Source organism: Palaemon carinicauda, chromosome 40 (assembly GCF_036898095.1).
Source record: "Palaemon carinicauda isolate YSFRI2023 chromosome 40, ASM3689809v2, whole genome shotgun sequence".
Lineage (NCBI taxonomy): Eukaryota > Metazoa > Arthropoda > Malacostraca > Decapoda > Palaemonidae > Palaemon > Palaemon carinicauda.
The window spans coordinates 38,075,361-38,088,547 of record NC_090764.1 but is presented as its reverse complement, the minus strand read 5'-3'; the positions used below and the strand labels follow the sequence as shown (position 1 = coordinate 38,088,547).

Here is a 13,187-nt window from a genome sequence, read left to right as displayed (position 1 = left end):
CTAGACTGTCCATGTCATCTCTTGGATGCCACAGGCTTGTTTCAATTCAGTTTTAAGCGACTGTCGTTTAATTTAACTGTGATTTATAATGTACATATAACTTCTGACCGCTTCGATTTTCCCTTGTAGGCACAGGGCATTTTAGAGGAGAGGGTATGTACCGTCTCGAAGGACTGGGAAGAGACCATGGTACCTGAGCCTAGGGTACCTCCAGTCTTCAACCTCACCTTAGATGACAAGACGCTTCTGACGGCCATTCAACAGCTCACATTCATACAGCTGAAACGTAAGTATTTCCCAGACTTGGGTCTTTTGACTAATGCTTTCCTGAATGCATAATTATACAATAACTTTTGGTATGGCTAGTGATGATTAATTTATAACAAGTAGGCGTAACTGGAAGCAGCCATAACTGAACTATACCGTGTATAAAACAAAAATCGTTACATGTAGACTGATGTGCACGTTTGTCATGTTAAAAAAAGGCTCCCTTCTTATCACTTAACATAAAAAGGAAACTTAAAATCGACCAGTACCATTATTATTCTCCTTCCATGCCGTCCCAGGGCCTCTTGTAACTCTCCAACAGACAGATGATGGCTCAGGTGGGAAACTAAACATAAACGTTGTTCTATTTTATAAGATCTCTTCCGATAAGACTGCATTCGGTTTCAGCATGCGGGAACGCAGAATTGGTCTCCTTTGTCGGTTCTTCTCTCTTTCTCTCAATTGCTTTACAGTTACAAAGAATGTCTTCTGTAGTTGTATGTTTATATTGTGTAAATATGTATGTGTGGGTATATGTTATGTTAGTTCCCACAACTTGTGCGTATTGTACTGACAGTATTATTCTTACAACGTGTACTGTTATTTGGTATTCTCTATATTAGTGCAAGGATCTTTTAATTTCAGTCTGTGGAATTCCTTAATAAAAGTTTTTGAGAAAGAATGATTTTATCAATAAATGAAAAGAGAAATACCAGAATATGGAGACAAGTTTGTTTTGGTAACAAATTCTACCTTGCTTGAAAAATATTTGGCACTGAAATAAAATCACCTTTTCACTGTATAATGAAATTTATTATTTTTAAAACCATGAATAGCCCAACTAAATACTTACAGTAATTTGGGAATATTACTCTAATGTAATATATCCACCAATCACTTTACAATATTTAATTTTAAAAATATGTATACTTTATTATTTAAATGCATTTTCATTTCCTTTGTTCCACAATAGTTTTCAAAGCATAGTTATCCTCAAGTAGTGCCAGTCGAATGTTATGTACATTATGCACGCAGGAATATACAGTACATGTAAGAATGGATAGTGTAAATTCCTTTTTGATTAGATATTCATTGCTTGTTCGGGATTGATAAGATGGCTGTTAATAGGATTTCGAGAAGCATGGGGGAAATGTCCTTATATACTGTACAGTATATATATATATATATATATATATATATATATATATATATATATATATATATATATATATATATATATATATATACACACATATATATATACATATATATATATATACACACACACATATATATATATATATATACATATATATATATACACATATATATGTGTGTGTATATATATATATATATATATATATATATGTATGTATGTATGTATGTATATATATATATATATATATATATATATATATGTGTGTGTGCGTGTGTATGTGTGTGCGTGTGTGCGCCTGGGTTTGTGTGTACATTAGTATATATAAATATGCAAATGTATATAAATTGTATGCATATATACAGTATATATATGGATTGGTTTTCCCTGCATCCCTTGCCCATGCAAGTGCATGAACTATTCTAACCTTGTAATACGCTTCGATATGTTGTATTTTCACAATATTATCCTTGATAATTGTATAATTTGTGTAAAACCTCTATTCCCTGTATTTTTATAAGGGACTCTGCTTTTATTGTATTTTTGGTGATGTATTTTCATACACACGTACATACAATCATACACATATAGTAAATACATACAGTAAATATTTATATATATATATATATATATATATATTTCATATACGTATTATTTTAAATTTATTACTGTAAATTTTTCAAAAATTTTAATAATCTTAAAATTTTTTCTTTATTTATTTTTATTTTGTCTTTTAAAGATTAACATTTTATGTCGTATTCACAAACTTGGTACATATGCAAATGTAGAGTACTGAAGTAGCATTATTAACTGTATAAAAAAGGACATATAAATAAAATATAACATGTCATCATGATATGTAATTCTCTAAATACAAACACACCCATATATATATATATATATATATATATATATATATGTGTGTGTGTGTGTGTGTGTATATATATATATATATATATATATATATATATATATATATATATATATATATATATATACATATATATACATGTATGTATATATATATATACATATATATGTGTATATATATATATATGTATGTATATATATATGTATGTATATATGTGTATATGTGTATATATATATATATATATATATATATATATATATATATATATATATATATATATATATATATATATGGGCGTGTTTATGTGTAATACACACACTTGATTTTATGTATTGTGGAAGTATGTGTTGTGTAATTTCTGTTCTTTTCAGTTTTTTTAAACTACACATTACAAACGCACTGTATGCTTAGTTGTGATAAAGTCATCAGTATTTGTGATTTTCATTGCAAACTAAATGAATTTTAACTTTTATATGAGCTTATACATATGAGCTACTGACTTCTACAAATATGGTTCTCGTGAATTTATCTTAGTGATTCTAACTGCATTCACTTATGAAAGTTCAGTGCGATTATTTACATGGCAATTTTGAGTTTTGATTTTAGGTTTCGTGGAAATATATTTTATCCGGTGGATTGAATGGTATTCCATATGAGGTAATTTGATACTTATGATGGTATGGTCATTGCGTAACTTTAGTATACTGTAATACCACATAACTCAATTGTTGAGTGAGCTGCCGTTAAGGATTAACGAAGGGTTTATGTATGTGGAAATCAATCCGATTAGTTTCGTTTGGATGTAGTGGCATATTATGAGTGTATTTACATATTACAATAAATTTTTATTATTAAAAGATATAAAAAATAATCGCAAACTTGACTTCCGTTTACGAGATAATACTTAGGGATAATGTTTATATTGTGGTTTACTATTCTGAAGCTTACCTGCTAATTTATACTTGGGAAGAGACTAACGTACAGTACAGTAGTGTTTGACTCCAGAGCGTGGTGTCTCCATTTGGGGCAATGAAAATCACGCAAGAAGTTAGTAATGTTAAGTTTATATTTTGTATAAATGGAGTGCTTCTTATGCTGCCCTTTATTAGCCTTGTGTAAAGGAATTTATATGACGGCATGACATACAAATGGTCACGTGGAATTGCCTTGTTTCTTAAAACCTATTGATATCCAAACAGCGTGGTGTTGGCCGTTTAGTGAGCCCCTCTAACAAGCTCAAAAAATTATCATCACAGAGTTTTTATGAACAGTTCGGTGTCCGTAAGATTGCTAAATGAAATTGAAAAGAGTAAATGGATACGTGGCTAGCGTATCGGCAGCAGTAAGGCAGTTTCCTAGACCTATTGCTGTATGCTCGTTTCACACTTTTACTACATATGTATAAAACAACAGTAAGTTACTGCACACAAGATTTTATTGGTTTCCATGTCACCACACGAAATACCCAAGGTTTTATCACTAAACATTGTGACAGATTTTGGAGGAGAAATACAGGTGAACTAATGTTATGTTAACTTTTAACATTCCTCTCACAGCACCCGGAGTACCTGTTATGATTCCCGATGAATGCAGTGCGGAGAACAACAGTGTTACCATTGCATGGGCTCCACATCACACTTCCTGCGTAACTGGATACACCCTGCAGATTGACGATGGCAGCAACGGTCCTTTCAGGGTAAGTTTCCTTCAAGTAGCACTATATTAGTCGTTTTAGTTTCAAGAAGTACCATAGAACCCCTAAAAGGATACACACATAGGGACCAGCCAGTATTAGAAATTAAAGAGCTCCTTAAATTAAATTTCTAAGGGGTGAGTGTTGAAATAGTTTGAATTCCTGCCCATGTTGGATGTTACTTTCTCCAAGGGGCAGTGTTGCCACATTTTTTTTTAAATCTGCATATTTACTGAAAAAAATCTGAATAAATCTGTATATTGTATAATTAATCTGTATAGAAAATCTGAGGAATTGGTAGGTTAGATTTTAGAAATAACACGTAATTTAGAGTAGATGAATTGGCTGAAGGAAAAAAGAAAAAAAAAGAAATTTCCTGTTTATTAATGTTAAAAGAATTGAAATTTGGATTTTTTTTAAGGGGAAATGTATTGTCTCCTAAAAATCTGTATATTTTGCTTATTTTATAAGAAAAATATGAAAATCTTAATCAGGCTGAAAAACCTGTATATTTAAGATTAATTTGTATATGTGGCAACATTGCCAAGGGGTGCTTATCTGGTCCTTTACAGTAGGAGAACCCTACTCTCTACATAACCATCATTAATCAATAACTCAATTTAATTAACTAATTTCACATTCATAACCCATAATCTGCCATCATATCATTTTAGCCTGCAAAGGGGGTCATCTAAAATTTAACATCATTATTGCAACAGGGCTAGATGCGTGAACCAAAAAACCTTTCCTTTCCTCCTCTATCCACTCTACCTTATTACCTAACATTGCAAGAGGGTCTGCCCCTCTCTTTTCCTCTCCTCCTATACTTCTTTTTCTCACTTTTTCTTCCTCCTACCCCTCCCGAGTACCTGCCTTCGGGCTATAAACTGGATTGTATCCAGGGGTACTCTTCCTTATCCTTATCCCCTATTCCCCACTTCCCTATCCCAATCCTGTCTGTCTGTCTACTCTATACAGTACCTCCACGGTCGTTTTATGATGTTCATTCGGAAGCATTTAACATTTCACAATGCGTATTGTTCGCTTAGTGTTTAATCGTCGCTATCAAAACTCTCGCATAATAAGAAAGTCTTCAGTTTCCTCATGAAAGCCTTAATATCTTCAGTTATTCGGATGTTTCGTGGGTGCCTTTTATATTATAGTCTCAGGGCCGCATATTTAAAGGCTCTAGACTCTAGACATTTATCTAGGTTCTAATTGTTTGAAACCATGTGTAATTATTCTCGTGTCAGGATTATTTGTTGCGCACAATATGTGGCAATTCTTAGATATTTTGGACGACCGGTTCTGATAACTTGGTGGGTTATTGCACATATTTTGAATTCGATTCTTGCTTTAATTGGCAGCCAATGTAGATCAATTAGTATATGAGTGATCCTTTCTTGAGGTGGGGCACCTTTTGTTTGGTAATGAAAATCCGATGCTGCTGCTAAATCAGCAATTTATTTACCACAAAACATAAAACTACCCGTTAAGATCATATAACCATCATGAAACATTTCATAGCTGCAAAATGGCAAATTATTTATAATAATGATTTTGATAATAACAAATTAAAGCAAATGAAATTAACTTTCTCCGTAGGAATAATCATTCCAATGGGATAGGAGGACGAAGGTTCTTTTATTTAGATTGCGTATTGTCAATAAAAAAAAAATAACTGAAATTTATTCATTTGTCGGAAAACTTACATGGTATTTTATCCGATTTTGAGTATTTTTCTGTTTCAAAGATTTTTTTATTTAGCACAGGCTTAATAGATTAAATTTAAATATTTGTTTAATTTCTAGCTTAGTTTTTTTTATCAATAACACTATATATATATATATATATATATATATATATATATATATATATATATATATATATATATATCGAATTAATCGGACCTTCACATCTGTAAAGTCGAGAAATTCGTGTAGACAGTAGTTAGCCTATAACATTACTCCATTAGTATTTGTTTATGAGGTCTAGAATATTTGTCATTTCCGTTTTCTTGGCCTGAATTTTTTATTATCGAAAAACTCTATAAGAATTTTAGCAGAATGGATTTGAAATTATCTTCATGGCATGTTAATTGTGCCCAACAACCTGCCTGTGTCGTTGGTAGTTTACAAAATCGCAAAAGACATTCATGACGACAGTCTTATGTCGAATGTCAACTCAGTGTCAGTCAACAAGTTTCCGCCATTTAAACAAGGACCATAATAGGCGTGCGGTATGTAAAGATTTTTTTTGTTATGTTCATATTGAAATTATTTCTTTTTGGGGTTTATATGATGTTATACTATATAGCCTACATGAATACTGTTTTTTTCATGAGTGGTCGAAGTAAAGTTGAAAGTGGTTGACGAGTTTAAAGTGTACATGGAAGGTAGCCTACCCCTCTTGCTATACTCGTTGAGTTTTGTTCGGTTTTTGATGTTGCATTTTTAATACCTTTCGCCAAAAGATAAATTTTTTTTCATGAAACCACAAAAAGGATCAACATTTTATAATGTCTTATGCTCATGTCAACATGGAATGATTATCGAGTCCTGCTCTTGACTTCTGAAGGACATCTTGACGCTTAAAGTAACCTCACATAAATTGAACTGACACCCTTCCCTTCCTGACCCTAACTCACATGATTTGGTAGGTTTCTTGCTCTATCTAATCGTTCGACATGTAAATTGGTTAGGTAAAATTAACGGCACTGTTCTACCATTAAGAAACACAGTAAACACTATGATTATCGGTTTTACTCTGATCTTGTGGCTTGTGACAGAGCCATTTTGGTTCTTATGTTTATTCCTTGATATCCTAACAATTACAATGTGGGTCCGCAGTGTAAAAACTTAATTCGTCAGGAAAAACTAATGGAGGGAATACTGTAGGCTTAGTGCTAAAGCTACAATGAAAGGCTTTTAAAACACAAGATGAACAATGATAAATTAAGGCAAATGTCAAAATAAGAGAACAGGTCAAAGTTAAAAGAACATTAGAAGGTGGTAATTTAAATCCCATTTTCTATGATGTCAAAGACCAGTAATTTATTTTAGTTTTAAGGAATTTGCACTAACCTAAATCCTCCCCCAACCTTAAATTGCTGCATCCATCCTTAATGGGAGGGAGTGGACTTTCCACCCACCCCCTTCAACCCGCCCTCACCCGTTTCCCCTTGTACAGTAAGTAAACTTTGAAATAAAAACTTGAATCACCAATATTTTTCTTGAGTGAATACAAAGCCTTGCCCTTTATTAGTAGTATAATTTCAGCTTGGTTGGAACTCTGCCCCAGGGTTGCTGGATGGAAATGCAGCACTTTCATAAGGAGGCGTAGCATGGATTCCCATTTATCCACATTTCTTTGTGCGCTTCTTGCGGGGGCCATGACTGTTCAATCTGATATGGCAGCTAGTGTAAAATATTGACTTTCAGCTCAGAGGATGGAGTACAGTAAATTAAAGAAAATACTAAAATAGAATTGTTCACTCCATTCTGAGCTCTTCTTAGAGAGATCCCTGGTGAACGCAATCTTTTCGGTATTCGGTTGTACAGTATTCATTGCCCACGTGGTGTTGTGGATATGTGCAGTCATTGCACTTTCCTGGATATGCTCGCTCATTGCTCTCACCTTGATACATGTGCTCATCAGGCTCTGTTATATATGCATACTTATCGCACTCACTTACATATGCATGCTCAACTGTATATACTGTACAGTACTGTACATGCTCATTGTGCTGACTCCGCAATGCGCCTTCTGTATGTAGCTTCGCACTCGTGCGCGCCTATCTTGCTTATATACAGAGCTCACTTGTTAGAACAAGCTCTTCTGCATTTGCACTCTAGTACATTTTCCTTGTTTGGGCTGTCTCCATTGTGCTAGCTCACTCGTCCCTTCCTACATTCTTCATTGGATACGCACCCACTTGTCCCTTCCTTTGCTCTTTGTTGGTTACACACTCACTCTTCCCTTCCTACGCTCTTCGTTGGATACACACTAACTCGTCCCTTCCTACGTTCTTCATTGGATATGCACTCACTTGTCCCTTCCTACGTTCTTCATTGGATATGCACTCACTTGTCCCTTCCTACGTTCTTCATTGGATATGCACTCACTTGTCCCTTCCTACGTTCTTCATTGGATACGCACTCACTCGTCCCTTCCTACGTTCTTCATTGGATACGCACTCACTCGTCCCTTCCTACGTTCTTCATTGGATACGCACTCACTCATCCCTTCCTACGTTCTTCATTGGATACGCACTTACTCGTCCCTTCCTACGTTCTTCATTGGATACGCACTTACTCGTCCCTTCCTATGTTCGTCATTGGAGACACTCACTCGTCCCTTCCTAGGTTCTTCATTGGGGAGACATTCACTCGTCCCTTCCTACGTTCTTCATTGGATATGCACTTGCTCGTCCCTTCCTTCGACCTTCATTGGATACGCGCTCACTCGTCTCTCCCTACGCCCTTCATTGGATACGCGCCCACTCGTCTCTTCCTGCGTCCTTCATTGGACACGTGCTCGTCCCTTCCTACGCTCTTCATTGGATCCGTGCTCACTCGTTCCTTCTTACGCTCTTCATGGGATACGTGCTCACTCCTCCCTTCCTACACACTTCATTGGATACTCACTCACTCGTCCCTCCCTATGCTCTTCATTGGATACGCGCTCACTCGTCCCTTCCTACGCTCTTCATTGGATACGCGCTCACTTGTCCCTTCCTACACTCTTCATTGGATTCGCGCTCACTCGTCCCTTCCTACACTCATCATTGGATACGTGCTCACTCCTCCCTTTCTGCACTCTTCATTGGATGCGCACTCATTCATCCCTTCATACGTTGTTCATTGGATACGCATTTACTCATCCGTTACTTTGTTCTTCTTTAGATATACATACTCACTTGTCCCTTTTTATGCTCTTTATTGGATACGTACTTGCTCATCTCTTCCTACGCTCTTCATTGGATACGCACTCTTTCGTCCCTTCCTACGCTCTTCATTGGATACGCACTTGTTCGTCCCTTCCTACGCTCTTCATTGGATACGCACTTGCTCATCCCTTCCTACACTCTTCATTGGATATGCACTCACTCGTCCCGTCCTATACCCTTCATTGGATACGTGCTCACTTGTCCCTTCCTACACACCTTATTGGATACACAATCAGATGTTCGCGCTCACCCTTATGTTCTAGGACCTTCTGCATGCTAATGCACTTATATGAATATGTGCTCAAAGGAGCACTCAACTCGTACAGTGCACACTCCAGTTCGAACGTGCACAACTCCTATGCTTAATATTCCGTAGATGAGGACTCACCAGTACAGACGGAAACATATACTTGGTATCATAGGGATGAGAGATCACATCTGCTTGCATGTGCTCGTATGCTCACTCACACCTGCACACCAAAAAGCGGTCCAGGATACGAGACGCTTCTATGATTGAGATCGGTCACCTAATTGTGACAGACAAATGTGTAGTAGTGAAAATTCTCTGCTCGTGTCCAAATGACACCTGGGGATCGGGTGTTTATAAGTCACTACTTGAAACAAATCTAAGCTGTGCAACATGCGTGTTTGGTATAGGAAAACCAGATAGAACGGCTACGTCATGTAGGCCCTACAACAGGAGCATGATGACAGGCATCTTGCTTTTCTCTGGAGTTTTAGAGGTTAGTGTTAGACTTGCTAGTTTTTCTTCTTGACCATATATGCAGGATTTAGTTGTTTGCTTGGTTGTAGACTACTATATTGACCTTGATGGTAGTGAGGCCATTCGGTTAATGTTCTGGTATTAGTCTTTGGAAACCACGCAGCACATAAACCCCGACAAAACACAAGACTATTTTTGGGGAGGGGCTGTTTTGTCTTCAGTACAACATTGGAGTTGCTGTGCCTAGATGAATGGTGCCTGAACTCGAAGATCTCTTTCATACAAACTGAGTCTGTGCTTTGCATGTTGAAATGTTGGCCCTAGAGGAAGAGAGATATTTCTTCAATATTTTGTCTTAATAAATTCTTTGTTCTATCTTTCTGTTCTTGGAGACCACACATCACCTACCCAAAAGTAGGTTTTCCTCTATAAAAACCACTTTTAAGTTATGTTAGTTTTTGGTGCTTTAGTAATTGTAGGTGTGTTCATAGGGTTTTTTTTTTCTTATGTACAATACTGTACAGTACTTCTGTTTATACTGTACTGTACATTAGTCTGTGTACTAGATATGTTGCATAGTACAAAAAACAAATAGTACTTTACTTACCATGATCCAGTCTCCTGGCCATATATCTGTGGTTGTCAATGCTCTCAAAAGACTGAATTAAGGCCTAATCACAGGAAACAGGGTTGAGCCTAAACAATACTCAAATGTATGCTGCTTCCTCCAGTCATCTTGGTTGACGGCGAAGGTAGCAGCAGTAGGCGTTATGAAGCTTCATCTGTGGTGGATAACGAGGAAGGGTGGGTTTGACACCCTAGCAGTACCAGTCGAACGCGGTTGAGTCCCTCGTCAGGCTGGGAGGAGTGCAGAGAGGAAAGGTCCCCTTTTTTTATTTTTTTTTTATGTCGCCTACCGCTCAAAATTGGGGGAAGTGCCTTGGTATATAGATAGATAGATAATAGCAAATTCCCCAACACATCTTCTTCTTCTTCTCTCCCTTTTTTTTTTTTTTCCCTGTAGTTTAAAATGTTAGGCATCATCCTAGACAGAAAATAAATTTCCAAGAAACATCCAGTTCATATCTTCTCAAATTGCACAAAAGATTACAGTAATACTGTATTCAGTCTTTAAAGATATTTTTTAGACCATGTGAGGCAATTCTACAATTTGTTTTTTCCGCTGAATTTTCAATATTGTTCCCTTGGTTGGCTTTCAATATCTGGCATTCATATTACATTTTTGGATAAAAACTGTAATTCTTTTAGATTTTGTATTCCAAATCTTGATATTAATCAAGCAGCATCAATCAGATTTGTGATTTTGGTTATTTATGAAATTTTTCAATAATTTTGTTCATCCTTTTTTCATTTGTTTTCCCAGGCAATATCATCCTCCACATGGTACTGTAATAGGTGTGCAATTAATTCCAATTAAGTGGGCTTTTCCTTTCACAGTACAGTACCACAATTAATAAGATTTTTTATTGCAGCTTGGACCAAATTTGTGAGCTTGGTCTTTTTTAGTTATGTAGAATCATTTAAACTTTAGTAAACCCACTAGTGCAAATGGTGTTTTGAGTTTCATTAAATCTTATGGAGGTTCATTTGCTATTCCATCTCCAAACGAAGAGATTAGTTTACCTATTACTAGTACTGTACTAAAAAAAATTTCCTCTTAGTTTACCTATTACTAGTACTGTATTAAAAGAAATTTCCTCTTAAGCTATGGCAAATCCTTATTGCTGTTTTTATTAAAATTGGAAAACCACTGGCTTCTGTTTAGTGGCAACCTGGCTAAATGTATGGCACTCTATTGTAGCCACTTTTTTTTTTTTCTGGCTAGGTAGATCAACTACACTTACTGCATTTTTGTGTGTGTGATTTTGTATTCCTGTGTTTAAAAAAATCTGAACTTTCAACCTGTCTGATGTACGTAAACCACTCTGTTGAGTTTTGCCCTTATCAGTATCCTTATTATATTGGTTTCTGCGGCTGGGTTACTCTTGAATTAGATTCTTTTTGCTGAAACATCTGTTAAACTTAAGAAGCATTAGCTTTTCTTAGTGGAAATAGGAATTATAGGGAATCATTGTCAGCTTTTGGAAATCTTGACTTCAGTGTAGGCTTCATTATACTCTATACCCTTTGTTACTTATTACACAGCCAGATTTCAACGAATCTGCCAATTCTTTGGATACTGTATTCATAAAGTGTTTGAGCAGTTGTCTTTAAACTATTGGGGTACAATAAGTTCTTTATATTGACCTAAATGCATTCAACGCGAGTAATATGCTTAAGCCTCCAGCTTATAACCCCTTACTCTCTCGCCTTCAGTCTTTGATTTTGCTAACATTGGTGTGCTAGCCTACAAATATTTCAAGGACTCCTTCAACACTTCTAAAATAAGTTACTTAATTTTTCTGTTATGCACTTACGGTATTTACTGGTTATTATCTTTAAAAGTTCTTGCACTTATGTACTGGTTCTTGTCTAGAGGTCTTAAATTGCATTCACCATCCTGTATTGGATAGTTTTGATAATTATTAACCAGATTAAGAAAAAAATTTACATTAGTAGGGCAATTGGTGTGGTATAGATCTAGATTCCTGTTATGTTTCTAAAAGGAAATGCAGGCGGTTTTTGTGAAATAATCTTTAGAACCGCATTTTTTAGGGGAATCGAGATAAGCTTTTCTGTGCTTATTTCACCCAAATATTGATTGCAATAATTATAGGTCCAACTTATTCCCCCAGGAGAAATTGGGAAATTGTGATTTACATTTAGACAGATTTAAGTTACATTGGTAACATTCACAACTAATTTGACAGATTTCAAATTTATCGTAGTTGTGCTTTTTACAATTTTTGAGATTTAGTAGTTGATCTTGCACAATGTTTTTTTTTTTTCAAGCTTCTAATCGCTGTCATTACAGGATATTTTTGATAAACATAATAGTTGTCCTTTGTACCTCCAGTGATCTTAAGGCATTACAATGACATTGTTCAAATAAAAATTCTGTTTATACTAGATCTGGAATAAATCAGAAAATGGCTGTAGGAGGTTAAAAGCCAAAACCTTAGGGCATTGTTGATCAACATTTCTCGGTGTACTTCCATTCCATGATTCCCTTTGTACAAGTAATGTGTTAAATAATTATTGATATTTGACAATACAGTATTGCACAGTAGTATACATAGTGTTGTATTTGAATTCAAGGTTTTCACTTGCTCAGCATCTCCAATACTGTTAGGAAAATTGTATGAAAGCTTCCTCTGTATACTGTACAGTATTGATTCTGTTCATATCATGTACTGCACTGTATTCTCTAATAAAGCTTGCTCTATATACAGAGATGCTACTGTTCAGATATGTATTCTCCAATACTGTTCTTCTTCTGGGATTACAATGGGTTCCATGAATCTTAACATTTTGAAAGATATTGGTAGCTTCCTTATCCAAACAATGGCAGTGGTACTTTAGACCATTAGCTAAAGATATTTAGTTTGGCCTTCTCTCATGAGATAT

General features: G+C 35.4%; 1 protein-coding gene across 2 annotated transcripts in view; it reads left to right on the top strand.

Annotated features, from left to right (window-relative positions):
• Positions 1-13,187, top strand: part of Trim9 (E3 ubiquitin-protein ligase Trim9) — a 397,099-nt gene that overhangs the window by 362,680 nt on the left and 21,232 nt on the right. For both annotated transcript variants that reach the window (XM_068363563.1, XM_068363564.1), the window contains exons 5-6: positions 130-286; positions 3,851-3,990. In XM_068363563.1, coding sequence (XP_068219664.1) covers positions 130-286; positions 3,851-3,990 — 297 coding nt within the window. The remainder of the gene's footprint in view (positions 1-129; positions 287-3,850; positions 3,991-13,187) is intronic.